A 23,803-nucleotide genomic window follows, 5' to 3' on the forward strand; every position below is an offset into this window, starting at 1 on the left:
TTATTGCCAGTTTTTTTCCCTTTGGTTACTCATTAACATGAAGTGTGGATGAAGCAGTTTTTCCTCTATGACTCATTTTAGTATTTAGTGGCAAACTGTATGACTATTTCCAGAAAGTCCCCTTGTTCCACTTTTTTTTTAACCCAATAATGCCAAATGCATCAAATTTGATACAAGCATTTCTGAGACCTATTGCATCACCTTATGGTAAAAACTTCACTCAAAACCCTCTTGTATCCAATCTGATACTTGTCTTCCAACCCCTGGTGGATCCCTTTATCACTACAACAATTCAAACACAGTACATGGGACAATCCAAGTTGGCCACCTTCAGATAGTTCCCAACTCACTGGATCAAGGTGAAGAAAATTGCAATTTTTATGATTTTCCAGTGACATTTCCTTTGAAATTTTTAGTAATATTCTAACACGAACAATTAATCTGTTGAAGCAAGTTATAATTACATATTTTTTTGCATTTTAATATGTAGTAAAATCGTGTATAAAATTTGGAAAAACCTATAACCTTTTTTTCAAATTTTGTGAAAGGGCCAAATAAAGGTTCCAGATTCAAGAAATCAGAATTTTCTGTCCATTATTTCTGGGGTCAGGCATTACAGGGTTAAAGTTTTTTTTGGGGCCTTTTTTAATGCCTTTATTGGATAGGTCAGTGAGAGAGTGACAGGAAAGTCAGGGAGATAGAGAGGGGATGACATGCAGCAAAGGGCCGCGGGTCGGATTTGAACCGAGGGCCACTGCCTTAATGGTATGCGCTCTACCAGGTGAACCACCGAGGCGCCCCGCCCTTGTTCCACTTTGACCCAGAGCTTGTGTGCAGTTTTATCTGGTTCTTCAGGCACTCTAGACAGAAAAGATTTATGAATATCACATAAAACATTTCACCTACGTATCTATATACTAAAATTGTAAAGATGACATTATATTTCTATCTAAACAATTAGAAATGTGTTGTTTGACAGATCTGATCACCCTCAACTCCATACCCGATGCACTGTTCAACTCTGCCTGTAACATTTCTTAAACAATGCGTTGATAATATTAAAGGTATAGTATGCAACTTTTCCACATGTTTCAGCATTTGTTAGTTATATATATCTTATTGAGTTGTGTACTTTATTCCAAATTTTTCCATTGATTTTCAAACCTAAAAAAATGTGTAATTTTAATCAAGGTAACGGTCAGTTTTATCTGGTCACCTGTCAATTCCATCTTTTAAGCTACATTTTAATGATACACTTTTTGGAACTTTTAACTACATTGGATGTCTGGATCTTAAGTTATCAGAGAAACAAGTTGAGCAAATGTTAGTGGTAGTTCCATGTTTACTGAACAGCATTGGAGAACCATGTCTTATTTTTAACATGAAACTGCTTAACATGAAACTGCTATATTTGTTTTGGAGAAGTGGTGACCTCTTTGGATAATTCAGCTTGCAGTAAAAATGATCAGTGGCAGAAAATTACATATTGTGCGCTCCTTACAGACTGCCACTTTTGAAGTGTTGTATTATCTCTAATGTACCTTTGCTTAGAAAAATACTTGAAGACATTGTATACAGATAACTGGATAATATGTGACCTGTACACAGTGTGCCAGTTGGTTTCAGAGCTAATCACTAAAAGTCCTTCCAGGATAATTAATGACATCTCAATCAATAGTGACTAAAAAAGAATTTCCATTATTTTCCTAAAAAATAGCCTCTCTGGATAATCCACAAAACACATACATGTGAAATTGTGTCTATAGAATCATGTCTTCTGACCTGCTCACTGACTGTGATCCACTTAGGCCTCCAGGGTCTAAGAATAGAGGATGCTGTTTGTAAATCCCCTTGGGGTAAATTATTGATTTGTGATATTGGACTATATGAATAAAATGGACTTGCCTTAAGTTAGATCTCTCAGCTCATCATGGCTTGTAACTACAAATAACAGAGTAAGATCCAGATGTGGTGAGTTACTGTAGTCCTGCTCTAAAAAGGAGAAACTGTCTGATAATGTAAGCTCCATCACAAGGGATACATTAACTTACACCTTGTTTTGATTGTGTGTTTTTTTGTAAACAGTCTAGACAGACTATCTGCTTCACAGCATTGATAGTTCATCAAAAATTCTAAAATTTATATCAAAATTGATGATAAAATTGTTGAATTGATTATTGAATTATGTTGGAGTATTTGAGAGACATAAGACCACCAAAATTAAGATACATTGATGCTGCGTGTGTGTGTGTGTGTGTGTGTGTGTGTGTGTGTGTGTGTGTATACATAAGGATTACTAACTAAGGTTTTACTGCTTTTTAAATTTTCTCACACACACACACACACACACACACACACACACACACTACTTGTTGCTGTATACATAGTATGTATGTATACATATACATAGTCCTACATAATAGGACTTTAAATATTAAAAATTTACATAGTACAGTCTAAAATGTGCTATATAAATGAAATTGCCTTGACTTGCTTTGCCAAAAATGCCAACAATGCTGCCTATGATGAATCAAAAATGAACTTATAAATATGCATGATCACTTTTTTGTCAAACGACCACACAGCACTGGGGAAATGAAGTCAGTGTCTGTCTAAATGACTGAAAAGCTTTGTTGTTTGCAGTGCTGTAAGACTTGATATGAACCACACAATCCTACTGAGGCAGCTGTGAGAACACTGAGAGCTGTGACTTCAATATAAATTGGGAATTAAAAATGGTCTGAAATATTCAAGCTGTGTGGTGGACGGGTGTTTGGAGTTTCCTCTGATGAGAGAGATGAAAAATGGCAGCTTATTGCAATAAGACATGGCATTAGTCAACATTATGATTAGTGTTATGATTAACTATGCAATGTAATTGTGTGGGGAAAAAATGCCATCACTGTCTCCCCCCTGGTTGAAGACACTGGAGGAGACAGTGACAGCCATTTCTGGTGGAATAAATGTCACATTTCCATTAGCATACTGAGGCACAGTGGATGGAAAGGCCATCTAGAAATTAACTTAACTCAGGATATGATATAACCTGCCACTAATCTATGGATTTGTGTTGTGATTTTTCTCATTTCCTGTTGCTGCAAACCTGACACAATTCAGGGTTACACATTTCTACAGCTGGAACAAAGAGTTTACAGGGGGTTTGTCATAAGAAACACTTGGTTAAAGGGTTCAGTATGCTTCAAACAAGCTTATCTATGGTTACGACTAATAACCATTACCAATTAATTGGATTAATATTTTCTAAAATAATTGACTAATAACTATGAACAATGCTCATCATGTTTCTGAGGCCCAAGGTGACATCATCAAATGTCTTGTTTTGTCCAACTAACAGTCCAAAACAGACAGTCCAAGTTACTTAAGACAAAGACAAAGACACTGAATACTTAAAAATGAAAAACTGAAATCAATGTATCATTTCAGCTTTACACTTATTCATATGAAGTGTTGTCTGAGCACATCTAAAGCCAAAACTGGTCTGAACACATGGCATGACAGTGACAAGTCCGATTCAAACATTTAAATGTCTGACAGGAAATGTGATGGATCAAGAAAACGTGGTCACATTCTAAACAGTAAGAGTTGTGCACAAACACGGGCTGACACCATCCTCTATGACAGGATATGACTTGGAATTATATTTTTTGTTTACACTGAACTTGGTATTTTCCAGGAAAGTCTCATCTGACCTGTTCAAATCAAAGTTTTCATTCCTGAGCTCAAATTTCATGCACTAGAAATGTTTTACATCGGCTGGATATAAAGCTGTGGAGAACTGACAGGAGCACACTGAAACAGAAATACTTGTCAGATGACCTAATCTACTTCTTAAAAAGAAAAAAAAAAACAAACAAACACAAAAAACAAACAAACACCGTAAGCACATGTTCACTCCAACTGCTCATACACAAACACACCCAAAATCTCTATGCAGGCACCAACCCACACACAACAAAGGGTTTTATATGGGAACTTTTAATTACTACTGAGAAAAGATCATGATGATTAAATCATGATACCAGAAATTTGGTGGTTCCAAAGTACCATCACATTTTTGGAATTTATACATCGACTTGGTATTGAGGTATTGTTCTTTTGACATCCCTATTACAGTCTATCGTTGAGTTTGTGTTGACTCAACACAAACCCACGTGTAAGACTGAATTCAGGCCATTGCCCTCACAAACATCGATAAATCCACAAACCCCATTTACGCGTGGAAACAGCCACAGTCTGCACTAAGGTTTTCTGATTGTCTAAGTCCTCTGGGAAGACACTTAAATCTCTCCTACTGCAGGACACTTGAGTCGACCATTAGCTTTACACCAGGTCAGGAAAAATACAGAAGAAGCTTTACACCACTGCTGCCAAATGACTTCGTACCATTACTGAGGCACTGTTTGTTGTTATCAGAGCAAGCAGATCACAGCACCAGTAAGTTAAGCTCTTCAAAAAGCCCATCACAGGACAAACATAACAAATCTGCTGCCAAAAGAAGTTGGCTTCTGTTTGTCTGGAATCATAATGAAGTGGAACTGCTTTTGAAGGTAACAGCCAAGTGCAGGTTAACCACAGATGTGGAGTCATGCCAAAATTAAAATGCCAAAGTCATATTTTGACCAAAAATTTGAACTGCACAAAATATTGTCCCTCCAGCAACAACAACTATTCCTTCCAGCACTGAAACAAGTGGCACTGATGAAGGAGTCTCTTAATCAATGGAGAGATTCATGAATGTCTTAATCTTGCAATAAATGATTTTTGAGCCTGTGGAAACAAGTTATGAACACGTCATTGAGACTAATTCACATTATATGTAGAGTTTTTTTGCAAACTGTGTCACAAACAACGTAATCAACATTGTCATTGTGGCTGGAGACCTGGGGAATTCTGGTACAATATTCACTCTTTTTTTAGCTTTTTTTGGTATCCTCCTCCATCCTGAAGGAACTACCTGGCTCTTCAGCTGCTAAATGCTCAAGTGAGTCACTAACATTGTGTGTCTGCTTTTTGGTGCCAAGCAGGTTGTGTACAGTGGGTTTTAGATCTTCTTCAGTGAAAACAGTTGAAAATTGTGGATCAGACAGCTACACAATGAGCTGAAACTCAGGATAACGGCCAATAGGCGCTACAGATTCTGGTGATAATTCTCTGTCAGTTCATCCCTTTTCAAACTGTCACATTGTTTTTCATATTATCATTTTTTATTATTATTATAATAAAAATACCAATTATAGTTGCTTTAAGTAAGAAATTAATACAAAAAACCCCCAAAAAACAAAACAACTCATCTGTCTACTCAAAAAAATCATTTGCATCTGGGCCCAGTCCTTCAAACACAAAAAACTTGCTTGTGAAATAACCATATCTGCTCTAACATCAACAGAAAAAATTGTGTGTTCTTGTGCAGCCCCATTGCTCATAGTTAGAAACCAGTATGAATGGTAGAAATAAACTGCCTCAGCACACTGGACATTAGGGGAAGGTGCCTTCTGAGTCTGCCGATCTACAAATGTGTGAATGTTCAGACTTTTGGATTCAAGTATTTAAAAGCTGAACAGGTCCACAGTGGAGGGATTTGAACTGAGGCGGGGGCTTCAACTTCCATTTGCCTAACCACCAAATCAGCTGCCACACAACCAGCTACTTTTGTGCCTTAAAGTATCTAGAATATCATTGATCAAAGTCACAGTCTTGTCCACTGTGCCGGTCATTCTGCACATTCCTTAACAGCACAAGGCGTGAAGCCTGCAGACTGAAGGAACCTTTGTCTTTTCTCTTCTGTTACAAGTGGAGTTTGTTGCAGGCTGTTTCTGAATTTCAATGGGCAATCATCCTGCTGCCCCCAGACGCAGCATCCCCGAGTGCTTGACAAAAGTTGGTAATGAGATCTTCAGCTTTAGGCTGTGTGATGTAATCTGGGAGCAGGTGCACAGTGATGGCTCAGCACAGTTCTCTCATTATTTTGGACAGGACTTGCTGTGATCATCCAAGTTCACTGGTGGTACTTTTTACTCAAACAGATCTTAAATCATCCTTGTGATACTGTCTGTACTGCATTTTGATTATAACATATTCAAAAAGCTAATACAGACTTTTCAATTTATATCTCTTGTTGACAGGAATATTCCTCAGTGTGAGTGGCATAACCTTACCTTCCTCTGTACAAAGTCCATGATGTTTTTGAAATCCAGGTCATCATAGTAGTTCACTATTCCCTTTCGGATGTTCTTGTTCAGTAATTCCAGCGTCTATAAGGGTGAAAATAAACATAACAGTTTGGGTGTGTTAATGTAAATGTAGGGGTGTCATGTGACCATGTTGCTTTTGTCAGGGACACAGCTCATCTACCATTAATGTGTCAGACAGGCAGCTCTGGAGAGGAAATGCTGTGATTAGTCAAGGTGACTGATCCACTGAACTGGAATATTAAAATATGACAGTCTGACAGCTCACATCTGTCAGTCACAATCTGGTACAGCGGGGTCACATTAGGTTACTGTATCAATCTATCCACAGACAGAATAAATATTTGAAACTTGGAACTCCATTAAGTACACTCGTGGAGAGCTCTTCATTGAATGTTTTCATTTAGCGAGCCGTTCATTTATTCCACTAATTTCACTCCACTTCCTTTCTAATACCTTAGTTTTATTCATAGTTTATTAATCTTTGGGCTTTTTCCCTTACTCAAGCCTGTCGATGCTCTGTCATGTCTCTCTCATACCCACCAATAATAATGAATTGAGACCTCTACCCTCATGAGAGTCAGAGATTAAAGGGACTGAGCTTTTCATTTAATTTCTTTTCTCCCTCCTCAGAATATATCACATCCTAACAGTCAATATATAGGGGCAAGGCAGCCACGTTTAAACCTCATTACAATGAGCAGATTTATAGACTTGAACTTAAAGACTCTGCTTCTCCTCTGAGAAAGACGACACTGGGCTATTATTAAAAAAAGCTCACTATTAGCTCACCTGGCTTTATCATCTTAAACATGGTGTTCATGGAAATGAACAAGCAAAGAAAAATCCATCAAAAAATCCATTCCTTATACAGGCAAGAAACTGAAATCCTATTAATATGCACACATTTCTCATTCACTTCTATGTTATTTAAATCTCAATGTAAATGAGATGACACTAAACTAAAAAGAAATAAGAGTAGCTGGGACTTGATTGTATTTTAAATGAAAACGCCATTGAGACAAACATTAAAATGCTTTACCTAGTACTATTGAAAAAGGTAATCAAAGACAGGCCATTGTTATGTTTAATGTCACAGTCATGTAAATGAGATGATTAAAAAGCATTAAGAAAGTCACAAACCCAGAAACTCAAGCTGGTCCCCACAGAGCCACATTAAAACATTCATGAATGAAGGAACCTTAAATCTAATCAATAAAACTGATGTAATTAATATCTCAAGAGAGGACTGTCAGTAACAAATTCATTCATAATTTTAATCTTAACCATCACTTTGAACACGTTTTTCAGTTCCTAAATGCTCTATATTTGCAAAAGTCATGAGAAAAATAACATGAGGCATGTTTATGCCTTTCACCATCAGTTGTAACATGATCTTCATGTAAATGAGATGCAATTAAAAGTCATCACTGACAAAGAGTTATGATGACTTGTTATTCAGCACACTATAGTTACTCCCGGTACAACATGCACAAATATGTAAAAAAAAAACTTGAGCAGCAGTGAACGTGATTAAGGATACAGCAGGTCTCCCAGTAGTCTGCATGTAAATTCAAAGCCATTTCATGCAGCTGTGAGTCCTCTCTAATAATATACTTTGGATTGGGTTCACACTGGTTTGGCCAGAAAGTATGTTATGGCCACAACAGCAAAGGCTAGACAATTTTATTTGGGGACAATTTCATTTTATTATGACAGAGTCTCATTTATATAAGTTATATAAACATCTGATATTGCATAAAAATTATCTAATAGTTTTGCTCCAAATTGTCAAGTATAAAACAGTGAGTTGGAGCACAGAACACTGTTGTTTCCTTTACATTCAAATTTAAATCAGTAAAAGTGTTCAGACTGTATTAGTTTTAAATTAATTTTCATAACATGCACCCATGATTTGCTGAATAAATACGTTCTGAGTCTGTGGTGCAGACGTTGTGGGTTTCCAAAGATCTCAGCATGATTAAGGTGCTTGTTCACTTTGAGGACGTGGTAGAGGTTCACCTAAACTGAAACAAGCTCCTGCCTCTTGCAGCTCTTCATCCTACCACTTTACTGTTTCTGTAATCATTCCTGCCTGTCAATATTGAAAACTGGTTCTCTTTGAAAAAAAAAACAAAACAGAAAAATATCAGAAAAATATCTTGAATATTTTGATCACAAATGAATTAACACTGTCACTAAACCTGATGACAAGGATTCGCTTTCTGCAGCTGTTTCTCAACAAAGGCCTTCATGTGGCTCACCATGAAGGGCTTTTAATGCGAAGCAGTGGTGAGAATTATTTGTTGTGCATTGATGTCAGCCTCATAACAAAGAAGTTCATTATTGCATGAGTACAGCAAATGAGATGTTCAAGTCATGTTGTGTGATGGGGATTTGCCGGGAGGTGGTCTAAACTTCCACCTGCGGTGCATCACTGATCAACCAAACGGTTACTATATTCAATGGAGAAAGTCTTTCCTTGCTTCCTCTTTTTTTTTTTACACAAAGTGCTGCTCATGATTGCAACCAGAAGCTGCTTGCTGAGTCACGACGGCATAAAAACTGTGGATCATGCTGTGTTAGTATGCACAGGAACGTTACTGGATTTTGTTGCCAGGAGGGAAATGAGTTTAAAAACTGAAGAGTGAGACAAAAAGGGGAAACAAAGAAAGGATACAAGAGAAAGATAAGGAGCGATGTATTAAAACTGAAAGAGACAGACAAAAGAAAGACTGATACACAAACACAAAGACAGGGCAGGGAAGCAGAACGTGCCATCAGCACACTGATATCACACAAATGCTAATCCTATCTCCTTTTTGAACAGATTAATTCTGATTATGCTGTCCCTGAACCTCTCCTGACTAAAACTATGAGCAAAGTGTGGTGTCAGTGAAACCTCCAGATAAGATATTATACCACCTGCATAGTTTAGTTCATTATCTGTCTACAATACACCATTTGGTGACTGTCAGTTTTAAAAAATGAGAATCAAAATGACATTAATATTTTCTTTAATTTTCTCTATCCCACTATATGGTGAATTTTTTTTAATGTAATGTGATATAGTTGTTCATGGTTCATTCATTCATTAATACTGCCTTACATATTTGCTTTTCTTTCAAATTTCCTCTCTGTTATGGATGTTTTTGGGAGTTTTTAGGGACTTCAATTCAGTTCAATTTTATTTGTATAGCGCCAAATCATAATATACATTATCTCAAGGCACTTTACAGGGTAAGGTCAAGACCTTACTTTGTTATAGAGAAAAACCCAACAGTTCCCACAAAGAACAAGCGCTTTAAGCAATGATTGAAGGGATGGCTACGACATGATGTGTGTGACATAGATTCTATTGCAACACTTCCTACTGTTGCAGCCCAACTGTCTGCTGTTTAAAGTCCCTTTTGAATGAAGAGGGCAGTCTTATTTTGTAGAGATCATGAAACCCTTCGAGGCAAATTTGTGATTTTTCATATTAGGCTATATAAATAAAACTGACTTGAATTAAAACATCTCTGACAAATGCTCTAACTGAGGTGGGAGTGTTCCTAACAGATTATTGATCAGAGCTCACCTGGTTGCGGAACGCCAGTGCCAAGATTCCTCCAAGCAGCTCCAGGAACAGACATGCTGCCAGGGTGTACATGAACTGTGATCCAACAGACAATAGAGAGAAGAGCCATTACATACTTACATATTTATCTTTTCCGGGATTTGCCTTGTAGTGAAGCAACATCTGAAGAACTGGCCATTATAACCAAGTCATCACGAGACACAATGTGAGATGCAATTTTAGATAAGTGCTGAATTATACTGCAACTGTCCACCCACCAAGCTTTTTGATGGGAACACCTGCACACCTGCTTGTTGCGCTGTGTATTTTGTGGCAGCAGTGCAGTGTATGAAATCATGCAGATACAGGTCAGGAGCTTCAGTTACAAACATCAGAATCTGTGGAAAATGTGATCTCAGTGACTTTGAATGTGGCATGATTGTTGGTGCCTGATGGGCTGGTTTGAGAATTTCTGAATGTGATTATCCCCTGGGATTTTCACACATAACAGTCTCTAGAGTTTTTACTCAGAATGATGAGAAACACAGAAAAAACCATCCAGTGAGCGGGAGTTCTGTGGACAGAAATGCCTTGTTTGGAAGAGAGGTCAGAGGAGAATGGCCAGACTGCTTGGAATTGAAAGAAACACTACAGGAACTCAGATAACCACTCTTTACAACTGTGGTGAGCAGAAAAGCATCTCAATGAACAACATGTTGAACACTGAGGTGGATGGGCTACAACAACAAAAGACCATGACAGGTTTTGCACAAGTTTGCATCAACAGCATGAATCCATGGACCCAACCTGCCTTGTGTCAACAGTACAGGCTGGTGAGCCCTTAAGACAAATCAATCATGGTGCCACAGCCTATCTGAGTATTGTTGCTGACCAGGTGCCTCCCTTTAATAGCCACAACTAAACCATCTTCTAGCCACTGTTTTCAGCAAGAAAATGCACCATGTCACAAAACAAGTCTCACACTGGTTTCATGAACATGACAGTGGGTTCACTGTACTTCAGTGGCCTAGCCAGTCGAATTATAATGGACCAGAATCTCAAAGGAATCAGTACTGGTCTACCATCAATATGATGTGCTTGCTAAGTGTATGTTTATCTTTGGACCTATATTTTTTGCAGGTTTTGCAGTTTTATAGTGTTTTAAAGTGATCCACTGGTACAGATAAAGGTGAATATGAACACACTAGTTTATAACTAAAGCAGCTTTAAGACCAGAAATCACACAGTGAAAGCACACTGAAAGGATTGTTCGTATAGTGTGCTACTATAAAAAAAACATTAAATAAAAAAAAAGAAAAAAGAAAAAAAGAGTGAATTCAATAGTGAATACAAGAATGAATGCAATATTTACAGACTAAAAAACAAAGAATTTCTCGGCTGTAAAGACAACACTCACCACTTTCAATAGTGTTAGATTATCCCTGAGAGAAGCCAAGACTCCAATGAATGAAACAATAAACATGACGACTCCCAGGACAATCAGGATTATAGCTGGGGCCAAAAATACCCCCTCCAGTGTCTTGTAGCGTTGTCTCTCCACCTCAGCATAGATGCCAATGGCCAGGATAAATCCACCTATTAACTGGGAACACAAAGGTGAAGCAGATAGCACGGGTTAGTCATCAGCTTGAACATAATGGAAAACAGGTGGAATTTCTGAATTTTGAATGCATATAATTTCATTTCTTTAAATGTGACTAAAAGAAGATGTAGATGTAGTGGACCAAAGACAAAGCCACAAAATTGTCTGCACACACAAAAAAATTATGTATAAAAGAAACATTGGCAGAGGACAGTCATGGGATCACCAAGTTTCATGATATAACAATGACAGAGGTAAATGAATGAAGGTGATCAGACTCTATAAACTGGTATTGGGGTTTGGTCGAATCTAAATTCAGTATTAAAATAGCTTCTTGAATCTGAATAATGTTCATATTCTACTGATTCTATCAACTATTAGATTTCAGTAATTAGAAAAGTAGAAAAGCTTTACATTACCCTACCCCTAAAATTCAAAGAGTACAATGACCTAAATATAACTAACACAGAACATCTACTTAGCAGAAGTACTTATTTGTATACTGTACACATTATGAGTAACATATATTATGAACTAAAGATGTTGAGTATTGGAAAACAAGTTTACCTTGTTGTCTAATTGTCATGCAAGTATTCAAGTTCACTAGCAGTTGTGGTAGTTTTATTGTTAATTCCATTATCATTATATTCTGTAAAATCAAAATAAAGCTACTGCAGAACATCTTTCTTTTGCTTGTAGATTCCTTTTCAAATGAGTTATGTTTTAACCATGCATTGGTCTGGATGGTAATGTCAGTCTGTTGGTCTACCACTTTGGCCCAGCCTGAAATATATCAGTACATTTTTGTAGATATATCCATGTTCTCCGGAGGAAGATGCCAAATGACTGTGGTTTTCCCCTGACTATTCCTCTAGTGCTACAAAGTCTGACCAACTATTGGTTCAACTAAAATTAAATTTGGTGCGCACATTCATATTCCCCACAGGACAAATTGCAATAACTTCGAAAACTAATGACACTTCAAATAAGCCTCCGGAGGAGCTTGTTTCATGCTGATTAGGAAAATGTTAGCATTCCAACAATTCATTCCAACTAATCTAGGATAGTGAACATCCGCATGCATAGCATTGTCACTGTGAGCATATTAGCAGGCTGACTTCAGCATTTAGCTCGAAGGACCAGTGGGCCCATGTACAGCATCACAGCCTCAAGAGTATAAAACTTCTGTTGTTTACATAGTTTATATAATTTGTTTACTTTTGTAAGACAAACTTCATAATTGGTAATGTATCTGGGTTTCTTTTGTTATTTGTACATTGTTTCATTTAGATAGATAGATGGATATACTCTATTTATCCCAGGGGGGTGGGGGTGAGGATTTACATTTTCAGAGCAACCAATCACATAAATAAACAACAAACAAGCAACTGTTCTATTATTTTGAAGGCTTATCTTAAAGTTGTGCATTAAATCCTCTGCTGCTCTCATGTGAGTGAGACTCTGACATCAACAGCAAGCAAGCAGCAAGCATGGACACTGCATGGACAGTGATATGAAGGACTTAAAGGAGATGTGAACGGTTATAAATAAGACTCGAAGATTATTCCCTCTTTTGTAGCATACAGCCATCAACGTATTTGTTTTGTTTGTCTTTGTTTTTCTTTGGTAAAATGTTATTCTACATGCTGTGCATGCTTATGTTTATGTTAAGCTAACATGGTTATTTTGTGTGTGCAGTTTTCATGGTAGATTTGATGTGAAGTCTCCAGCAGCAGTAGCAGGAAAGTCATTTGTGTCTACCTGTGCTTCAAGGGAATTATACTAATTATAATCTGCATTTTCACTAGACTGGAGTGGACTGCAGTGACAGACATTTCAGTGTTGTTATTGTAAATGACAACTTTCTTTAATTAGGTTCTCTGATGGACTTCAGTTGGGGATACAGTAAATCTACTGGGAACAATCAGTGATGTCTGAAGTACACACACAAACACACACACACACACACACACACACACACACACACACACATACACACATACACACATACACACATACACACACACACACACACACACACACACACACACACACACACACACACACACACACACACACACACACACACACACACACAGCTTCACTGCATCTTTATCTTGGTGGCCTTCTCTCACTCAATTACTCCAACATAATTCAATAATAATTCAAGCCTGACTTTAGAATTTTGAAGGACTATCAATGCTGTGAAGCAGATAATCTGTCTAGACTGTGTAGAGAAACACACGCACACACATTTTTATCTATCACTGTCTTTGTGATTCTTTGTCTTTCAGTTCCTCCGTTTCAGGATTTCATGCATCTATCCATCCATTTTCTAAATGGACTTATCTTGCTTGGGTTTCTAAAAAGGCTGGATTTTGTCAGACAAGAGGTGTCTACACATTGACTCCAGTGTATCACAGAATTGATGACTGCAGAATGAGGCTCAGGACTTTCCTCCTGTGAGGCTGCCGACTCAGAGACAAAATATCTCTGCAGATCAGAAACTTAACAGGCTCTCTGGCTGAAGGTTTATGTACACCATAAAAACAAGACGCCATCATCAAGACACCACATCAGACTTCAAAGAAAAAATAACTTTGACAACATCACGACAGGAAGAATATGAATCTGAATCTTTTCAGTTCAAATGGCATCACAATTTTTTCCCAATAATTCAATAAAGAACAATTTAGAGGATCTAACAAACAAGCCTGCAATTAAAGGGGATAAATACAATTATAACACAACCTAGTTGCATTTTTTGAAAACTGATATTGTACACATCTAAAAATATACAGTAATTCAGCCCCATAATGATGCTTGGCATTTCTATTGTTTAAATAGTAGTGTATACCTTTCAACTACCTAATTTGTTATTGTACAATAGAAATAAAAGTGGTCTTGACAGTGTAGTATGGCCATTAATGAATGCTAATTGCAGGCTTTCCTCTCAAACATATATAAACAGGTCAGCCACAAAGACTCCTGCATTTGATAAAGGTCCTTGAATGTTTTAAGAAGCCTGGGCTGCACGGTAAGAAATTCTGTTTAAGGCAGCAACTACAAACTAGAAGAATCTCTCCACTTCTGCACACACTGCTCCCTACAAAGTAAAGAATATATCACATCAAGGCTCATTTACGTAGAAATTAAAATTGTTAATTTGATCCTCCCTTAAAAGGTCAATTTAATTAACTTATAACAAACCTTCTGGTAAATGTAATAATTGTTTCACACTGATCTTGTTAACACTGACAAGAGTTTAGACAAACCTGAGCTCGTTGCACAACAGATGAACAACCGACTGAGACAATAGCTTGATTCTCCAGTCCAGGGATTTTTTTTTCCACTTAGCTATAATATTATCTAGACATGCAGATCATTTTTGTTGTTTCTGTTAATGTATTGAGATGATGATATCTTTGATGCATGCTACAATGGAGGTGAGTGGACTAAATGCAACTCACTTCTATACCAGTAGAAAATAAATAGTAAAAAAAAAAATACAGTAGTAACAAACACTCCCAGAAACAATGTCCCAGTGCAATAATTCAAAGACACAGAGAACAATAGAGCTCTTGTGGCTAAATGACACCTTTTGTCAGTTAACGAAGCAAAGAGATTATTCCCTGAAGACCTACCTGAAACTCAAAATGACACTGGCTTGCAATTATTTAAGGGGCTATGAAATCTGGTAGTTAAGGAGCTGCCCATTTCAAAAGCAATTAATTATATTCAAGCCCTATCAGAGGCTTAAGGGAATTGTAATATAGTCTGGTACAGCTAAATCGTTTGATAAAATGGTGATCATTTTGATTTTGATCATTCAGTCTGTTAAAGACCATTAATACTAACAGGAATGTTATAGCTTCTGATGGATATGATCAGGGAAGTGGACCAATCACTTGTCATGAAAGGAATTTACAATTAATTTAAAAACTACTTTCTCTAGGATATAGGCCTAAATAACCTACATATTATATTTCTAAGAAAAATACAGCAGCATTCTGGTTCAGACCCTTCTCAACTTATTAAGTTCCTCAGCGAAATTGGGCTGTTCCCAGATGTATGAAAAATGTTTTGGTAATGCCCATTTTAAGATCTTGGGACACTGAAGAGATTAGCAACTACAGGACAATAAGTCCTCTTCCAGTCCTGTCTGGACAAGATTGTCTCAGAACAACTGCTCCATTACTTGGAGACAAACCAAAATTTGCACCCTTTACAGTTTGGCTTCAGACACAACCGTTCCACAGAGTCAGCCACTTGTTTACTATTAGTAAATATAAGACAGTCAATTGAAGTAAATGTAGTACACACATTTCTATCATAAATCAAAATACCTTAACTCTCAATGTTCAATTTGTCAAAACGGTCAGTGGTCATGGTTTGACAGGTTACGAACAGTGTGTTGTGATTAATCACATCCTTTTCAGTGTGTACATTAAAGAAATTTGCAATGGTATAGGTCTTCAGATGTATGCTGATGTCATCCATGCATCTGCTGTTGCAGATACCCAAACCAAAAACTCTGTTGACATTAAACACTGATAAAATAAAGTTTTCCATTAAAAAGCTATCTGCAACCAAATCCTTAAATGAATAGAATCAAAGGTGAAGCTAGTGAACAGGGAATACATTTCAGTATAATCTTAGATTCTCAGTTAAATTTCAAAAGTCGTGCCAAAATCTTTTGTAAAACGATTAAGTCTAGCCTTGGCTTTGCACTTTTGACTGTGCCTTGTTGTTCAAAGATACTCTCACATATTACCTATGGTTTCTTTACCTCGTCCCCGGTCAACCAGTCAGAAATGAAATTCAGTGCCCTTACAATCAGGCCTTGAAAATCTTGGATAAAAGGCAACCAAAGCATCATCTTAGCGGCATTTTTAAGTTTTAAGTTTATTGATTTTCATATGTAAAGATTGTGTTTAAATGATTAAATTATCTGCCTCCTCAGGCTTTCTGCAAATACGTTGGGAGATTACAGAGCTGCAGCAGATCCACCAGAACAGCTGTAAGTGGCAACTGTCAAATTTACAACTTGATCACTTGAAATTTAATACAAACTTCATCAGCAAAAACAACAACAACAATAATAGTAATAATAATAATAATAACTCTAAGACACAGCTGCAGGTGTGTGACAGTAAAGATGCACAGAGCAGGATTTTCTTTGATTCACTTTGATGCTCAACTGATCATTGATGAAAGTGTCCACTGAAATAATGCACTGAACATACACTGCATATAAAAAGGCACTGAACAGACAACAAAAATATAAAAATATGCTAAAATTCTGGAAATTTATCTGGTAAAAAGAACATTTCCATGGGATTGGGGGTTCATGACAACAAAAAGTCTGTCCCCACAATGTGCTTCAGGCAAATCTAAAATTAAAAAGGCTACTTACATAGATTCAGTTACTGCCAAATATCACAGGGGCACATGCAGGCCTGTAATGTGAGCAGGCCACTGAGGAAGTAACTGGGCAAACACCAGTGACCCATTTATAGTGACATCAATTATTTTGTTATCCTTTATGTATCCACGAAGGGTCAAGTGAGTGTGCTTCCTTGCAATGTTCTGCAACACACACATATTTTACATTTACCTGTACACTGCCAAACACAATAACTACAATATAGTGGTTTACCAATACTGGAGGTTAAGCTTCTTGCACTATAGGAACGAGGAACAAAAATATTACAACTTTCAATTTCAGGTTTGTTTGTGCAGCACAGGGAAGCCAATTTTACCAGACACAGCTATTAAATAATTTGAAACTATTTCGACCGGTTTTACACTTTCAATGACATTTTGTTTGTCTTCACACTTTACACTTGCTGTTGGTTATTACTCCACACTAACAGTCATTCAACAGAAAAACACTTAAAAGTTGAAGGCAACCTTTTTTTATTCACACACACACACACACACACACACACACACACACACACACACGTTAATCACAGCATGTTGCTACTGAAAACAGCTCATTCTTTGACACATTTTTTGCTAATTGCTTTCAGCCTCCTCACGATCTATCTTCAGCCTTTCCAAATTAAGATGGACAACATGTCAGAGAAGAGGAGCAGAGGAGGAAGCAAAGGAAGGAGGGGAGGAGAGAAAATTAGTACTCATTGCTGAGTTCTGACAGTCCAAGCACTGTTTATACTCCACCATCATGTCTTTTCCTTACATGTCCCTGCTTGCTGTCTGTTATGGTATCTTGCTGCTGGCTGGTCAACCCCCCACCCACCCACCCCAAAACTCACTTCCATTACCTCCATTCAGCCAAGAGCATTTTAAACAGAGCAACTCTTAAGTTCTGCCAACAATAAAATATGTCAACGTTCATGAGTGATGATCTTTACAAAGAGTCTTGTTGGTTTGTGAATCACTCTGGTTCATGTAAACAAATCTTAACTAAAATAGCTGTGATAATATAATAGAACAGGCAGTACTGTGTTTATCCCCATGCACTTAGCTGCAGATGACTTAGTGACAATATCAGGGCATAAGGCCAAGGTTAAGTTGGATTATAAAACCTATTACAGTCTGCTAAAAACAACTTCACCGTGCTACCAGTATGCTTGACTAACTGCTATGGGGGAATACATTGCTGAAACTCAAATGTAGCTTTGAAACCAGGATACAAGCTACAGAGAGCCATGTACAGCCTCACAGAGCTGCTTTTAGTCTTGTTTCAAGTCTAACCAACCAATTAATACATTTTTTCATCAAACAGGCAGAACTGTGCAGTGGTGCTTGGCCACTGGGTTTACACACAAAATACTATATCTTGATGAATGCTGGCTTAATGTGTGTTGGACTAAGATTTTTTTTATATGATTTTGACATGAGGCCAAGAGGGACGTTTATACTTGGTAGGTATATAATGCTAGTAAAGGTTGCTGGACTGTAGAGGACTATAGAGCTTCCAGTATGGTACACAGTCCCAAATCACAATGCAATTAAAACTGCTCCGTGGTCAAAGGTCAAAGACTAACATTGAACTGGTAAGTCCCAAAGTGTGAAGGTGTTTCTGTGTGTTATCTGTATGAGTCAGTGTTAAATAAACCTTCACTGGGTAAACAAAAGTTGAGAAAAGCAGATAACCTCATGCAGCAGACTAAAGTGAAACGAACATGATGTTCAGAGCTGGAATCACAGTTAGTTAGATCTTTTAAAAAAAAAAAACTTCAGTTGTTTTAGCATTACTCTAAGATTAAACTGACAGGAATAAACACACGATGAAAGAGTTACAGATGGCAATCATAACTGACAACTGACAAAATCCTTTTACAGACCTCCAATTATGTCCCAGATAATCCCCATATAATATAAAATAAAATAATATTGCATAATGTTGCTACTGTTTTGGAATAACAATTTATCTCAGACTGGCATTCAAAGAGTGTAAAACATGTCCTGTGGTATTCTCCTCACCCACATGTTTTTGTTTTAGTCTCCAGTCTCGTGAACTGTACCACCTTTTATCATACACAAAAAGGCTAAATCAGATTAAGCTCCTGTCCTTTTATCACTGAAATCATTTTTCACAGTGAGCAGGAAATGAGTCACCTTCTCCTGTACATTGTTCCTGCAACATATGCTATTTTGTTTGGCTATTTATAGCCTTAGCAGCTGATCTCAAGCATGTGGATATCCTTACCTCTGGGGTACTGAGTCAATGTGAAGAACAGGTCACTAAAAAAACTGAAAACACGACAGAATGGGCCAATAGTATTCTTCAATCATCTTTTTAACTGTTTAAAAGTTCAGTTAAATATGAGAAAGCAAAGGTCTGAGGTCAAAAACATGCAACAGGAATTTATTTGGGCAACTTCCCAATAAATCACGAGCAGAGTACTTGGCCTATGCTTCTCTGCAATGCTGCCAATAAAGCTGCCCGTTGTTCTATCATAGTTCATAGCTGTATCAGCATTTGTTGTTTCCATCATTACATGAAATGTGGAAGTGTTACTGAGAGCACCGTGCAGTGAACTAAAAATAAATCCCACACTCCTGTTTCATGAAACATTTTGGCAGAATCTCTGTTGGTGGCCATTATAATAAATCAGCACCACCTTTAGTGCTCAGTGTGTGAACATTTGCTGCTGTTTACATTTCCTACAGGATGTGACAGTATGACCTATACAGCTCTTTGTTCTTGACAATATCACGCTGAAATGAACCATATTCCTCAGAGACCGTGTGCTGTGAGAATATCTCCTTAATACGACAACAAGCTGTCAGAGCAAAGTAAATATGACTTGTTAATCTGTTTCACCCCTTCTATCAAGGCAGCATTCATTCTCCATAATACACTCATTACCAACGCCTGTGCTTCTCTCTGCCGCACCATCCCACTCTCTCTCTCTTGCTCCATGAATAAACGCTTCAGAAAAAGCGATTTTCTTATCGCACAAAGTGTCGTCTCAATCAGCCATCTGTCTGCACAAATATACAATCTGTCATGTTGTCTATTTGATGGGGCGGCTGCAGAGTTTGGCTAGGCTGTACAAGATCTTTGTTCTTAAAAACACTGACATAATGTAAGCTATCACAGCAGCTTATTTTAATTAGATCAAAGTTATTTCAAGGCATTTGCTCACACAAATGTCAAATTATATTACTGCCTGTAAAATAAAGTAAACTGATGCAAGCAAATTATCATTAAGGCATTCCATCCTTGTTTTTGACAAATCACTGCATCTTAGAACATATTTAAGCACTAAACCACTTATATTGACACAATTCTCCCTTACAGCTGAATATGTGATTCTTAGGTTGCCAAGAGTCTCAATTACCACATAAATATATACCCTATTAGGCGTCACTTCTTCTGCTAAGATTATCTTTTTAGTTATTTTGTATTTACTCACCAATTCATCTAGCAAGTATGTAGGTTGGACAAAGAGTGCTCTTCCGCCAACACTTCACTTGTCATCTCTACTGTCTTAGAAATAAAATGCAGTGTCTTATTCCTGTGTTGGTGTTTGTACTTCTGTAACACAGTCCTAAGTTCTCCTTGAAGGAAGACACAGCATATTTATCCTTTTTTTTTTGGTCAAGTTTGTCTTATTAGAATAAGATTGCATAGCATAGCATATGCACAGCATATTTGTCTTAACTGCGGCTTCTGGGGCCTTTCATGGACCTCGGCCCCTGTACATCTGCCCACTGTCCCTGTGAGTAATCCAGACATGTGGGGGCAGCACGAAGCCATCAGTTACCCATCCCGAGCTTGTCAATCAGCAGACCCATTCATATTCTTAGTAACCTACTTGTTTCATAAACAGTATATCACTATAAGCAGTTGGTGAAATATGGTTTTAAATTTGCTTGCTTTATAAAAGAAGACGATAATAATAATAATAATAATGATGTCAACTTTAGAGAAGATGACTCTACTCATGAGACAAAGCTAAGACGCAAAAAGGCCCAAAACAATTAATAACAGGGAAATGACTCAGTAACTCAGTCCTCATCTTACTTTTACTGTACTGTACTGACTTACAAAACAGTGGCATGTGAATCATTTTTTATCAATCAATTATTATCATTTCGCAAGCGTGAGAGACTCGTATGCCATCAAGACACAGTAATCTATCAGATGATGGGTGTCTCTCAATGGCAGTTCTTTTATATTCATTAAAAATTTCATCAAGCACCTGTGAACATCATCCGTACACTACTTTCAGTCCAGTGTGTTAATGTTCTGTGTCTCCTACTGTTTAAAATTAAGTATACTGCCAGAAATATCTTTGAAAACTTTACAAAGATATGCCCATATCTAACTTGAGGCTACCATAAAGATAGGATTTTGTCAGTAAAAAGCCTAAAAGGATGAACGATTACTGGACCAGCTTATTCATTTAGAGCAGTAAAATGCTGCCATTTTATCTTTTTTATTTTCATTTCCTGAACACATTTTTGCTGATCTGTCTTGTGTTGAGCCACACATGACTGTCACAGTACAGTCTGACCACGGCAGGACTCAACAAAACACGCACATACAGAAGGCTATGTGGGATCATCCAGATTTTTTAAAGCCTGAATCATTTGATCCTCTTTTTTCTTCTCTTTATCTGCTCTCTCTCTCTCTCTCTGTCTGCTTTTACACAGTGCCTATGTCAGGCAGGTAAGGGTAGGGTAAAGGTGCTCAGGGGAGGGTGTGGCCACCTTGCAGCAGGCAGACGGTTATGTTGTGTAATTCAGCCTTGCAGAGTAACTTTACCGCAACAGGTACAACACCTGCCGCTTCAAAGCAGGGGATCACAAAACTCAAAGCTGTCATTTGAAAAGGAGACAAAATCCTGTCGTGATCTTTCTCTTGCGATAACAAGGTCTATTCGTATTTTTCCTATGGAGCTAAACAAAACACGCTGTCCCAGCTAAAACACACACACACACACACACACACACCCTGTCTGTCTGTCTGTCCTCTAGCCGGGATATCTGTCCAAACAAAGCGCTCACTCCTCCTTAACGAAAGACAACCACGGCGGTACTCACCCACCAGCTGACGGCGTAGGAGAACAGCAGGAATTTAAGGCAGATGTAGGAAAACCTGTGGCAGTATCGGATCTCGGCGTTGTTGGACATCGTGTCTGCCAGAGGACAGTTAACTTCAGCGGCTTCCTGGGCTGCTGTTGACAGGACACTTCCGCGTTGTCCTCGTCACCACACCTGGGAGCGCCAGTAGCAGTGATGGACGGACGCATGGATGGATGGATGGATGGATGGATGGATGGGAGGATGGGCTGACAGAAGATGGGAAGATTTATGTTTTTACATTTTTCTGTTTACTGAGATTTTTCTGATGAATGATGCCCTCGGTGAAATACAATTGTTTCTGGGCGCTGAACCTCAAAATTGATTTTAATGCCTCAAACTTCCTCTGCTCAGGGGCGTAGCCATGATTTATTGGCTCGTTGTATATCCTCTTCCCTTCCTTTATTTAACCAGGTAAAAGTCTCACTGAGATTATAATTTCAAAAACATTTTTTTCCTACAATGCGTAGGCCTACTATAACATTTTTTCTTGACCGCTGGTGAATTTAACAAATGAAGTTTTCCTTTGTGCAAGCAGATAGCAACCGTTTTGTGTTTCCTGGAAGTAGCCTAGCTTTAAATAAATCAATTAAATATGATCAATTAATAACAGACATGTATAAGCCTCAGATAGGACATGGTGAAGTAAATAATCACACAGAAACATGATAAGCAAACACAGTTTTGCACACTTTCAACAACTGTTTTTTAAGCATAATGTTATGAAGATTTATTTTGCCAAATGCAGTTTGTCGTAGCAGCGGCCGTAGAGATTAAACACTAATTTAAAAACACATAGAGTCTATGCTCAAAACGTGTTCTTTTGCCCCCTAGTGGTGAAGTGTAGTAGAGAGACACACAGAATGGGACATTACTGTTGTGTTGTTTCCCAAAGAGGGAAACGATCAATGAGTCCTTCAGATAACTTGCCAACATCTTTTGATGCAGCATCTATGTTAAAGTCACATGCGACTGGTAAATCAAACAAGACATTCAAATCACACAAACCACACACTGGATCAATGAAACACATGCAAACCCGTTCCTTACACATCACCATCACAACACTGCATTATTATGTACAGTACAAAGTTGACAATTCAACCTGAATTTAGTGCAAAATGTATGCAATATAACCCTCGCATAAGAGAGGGTTTAATATGATATGATTGCTGTTTAGTTAAATAATCTAAAGCTTGGATACAAACCCAGAGTGTGCAAAGTATATGCTGTGTATAGCCAGTGATTTCCCTTAGTGTTTGCTGTGTCTGCATTCGCTCTAGTCGACTCTTATCAGCAGCTGAGAAAATTGTCTGAGGGGCTGTTCAGTCAAGTGTATCACCATTTTCACCCGGTTAGTGTGGTGATTTCTTATCCCTCCCCTCCACGTTTTCTTATCTTCTTCAACAAGCAAAAGACCTTGGGCTGACATTACCGGTGCAAAGTACAGTAAAGCAAACCGGACATATTCTCAATTTATATTCTGAGAACATAACAAAACTTTTATATGAGATTCACTTGAGCATAAAATATAAATGGTTGTTTTTTTTATTGTCTTTCAGTGGTGTTTTTCTACTACTGAGTATGTGCAAAATGTTATCGTGTGTCAGCAGTCAGATGTAGTCCTTGTGATGGGTTCAGGTGCAGCTTCTAACAGAAGACATGAGGAAATGTGAATTGACGCAGCCATTTGTCTTTGTTAGTGGTAGTCAGGGATAGACAGGATATGTCACCCCTTCCTCATCAGGCCTCAGATAGTCACCAGTGTAACTCGTCGCCCACGGTGCCTCAGGCTCCAGATTCACTCAGGAGACCACACTTATTGAATACAGTTAAACCAGCTGGATAGAAACTTTTCATTCCCCT

General features: G+C 37.8%; 1 protein-coding gene across 1 annotated transcript in view; it reads right to left on the reverse strand.

Annotated features, from left to right (window-relative positions):
• Positions 1-22,079, reverse strand: part of tspan15 (tetraspanin 15) — a 34,169-nt gene extending 12,090 nt beyond the window's left edge. Inside the window, exons 1-4 of the mRNA XM_071489143.1 lie at positions 21,899-22,079; positions 11,186-11,371; positions 9,790-9,864; positions 6,177-6,272 (exon numbers count right to left, since the gene is read on the reverse strand). Of these exons, the coding sequence (XP_071345244.1) occupies positions 6,177-6,272; positions 9,790-9,864; positions 11,186-11,371; positions 21,899-21,988 (447 nt within the window). The 5' untranslated portion in view covers positions 21,989-22,079. The remainder of the gene's footprint in view (positions 1-6,176; positions 6,273-9,789; positions 9,865-11,185; positions 11,372-21,898) is intronic.
• Between the last annotated feature and the right edge of the window lie 1,724 nt (positions 22,080-23,803).

Source organism: Trachinotus anak, unplaced genomic scaffold (assembly GCF_046630095.1).
Source record: "Trachinotus anak isolate AG129_WGS33_773 ecotype Australia unplaced genomic scaffold, CSIRO_AGI_Tana_v1 ptg000011l, whole genome shotgun sequence".
NCBI classification, from domain to species: domain Eukaryota; kingdom Metazoa; phylum Chordata; class Actinopteri; order Carangiformes; family Carangidae; genus Trachinotus; species Trachinotus anak.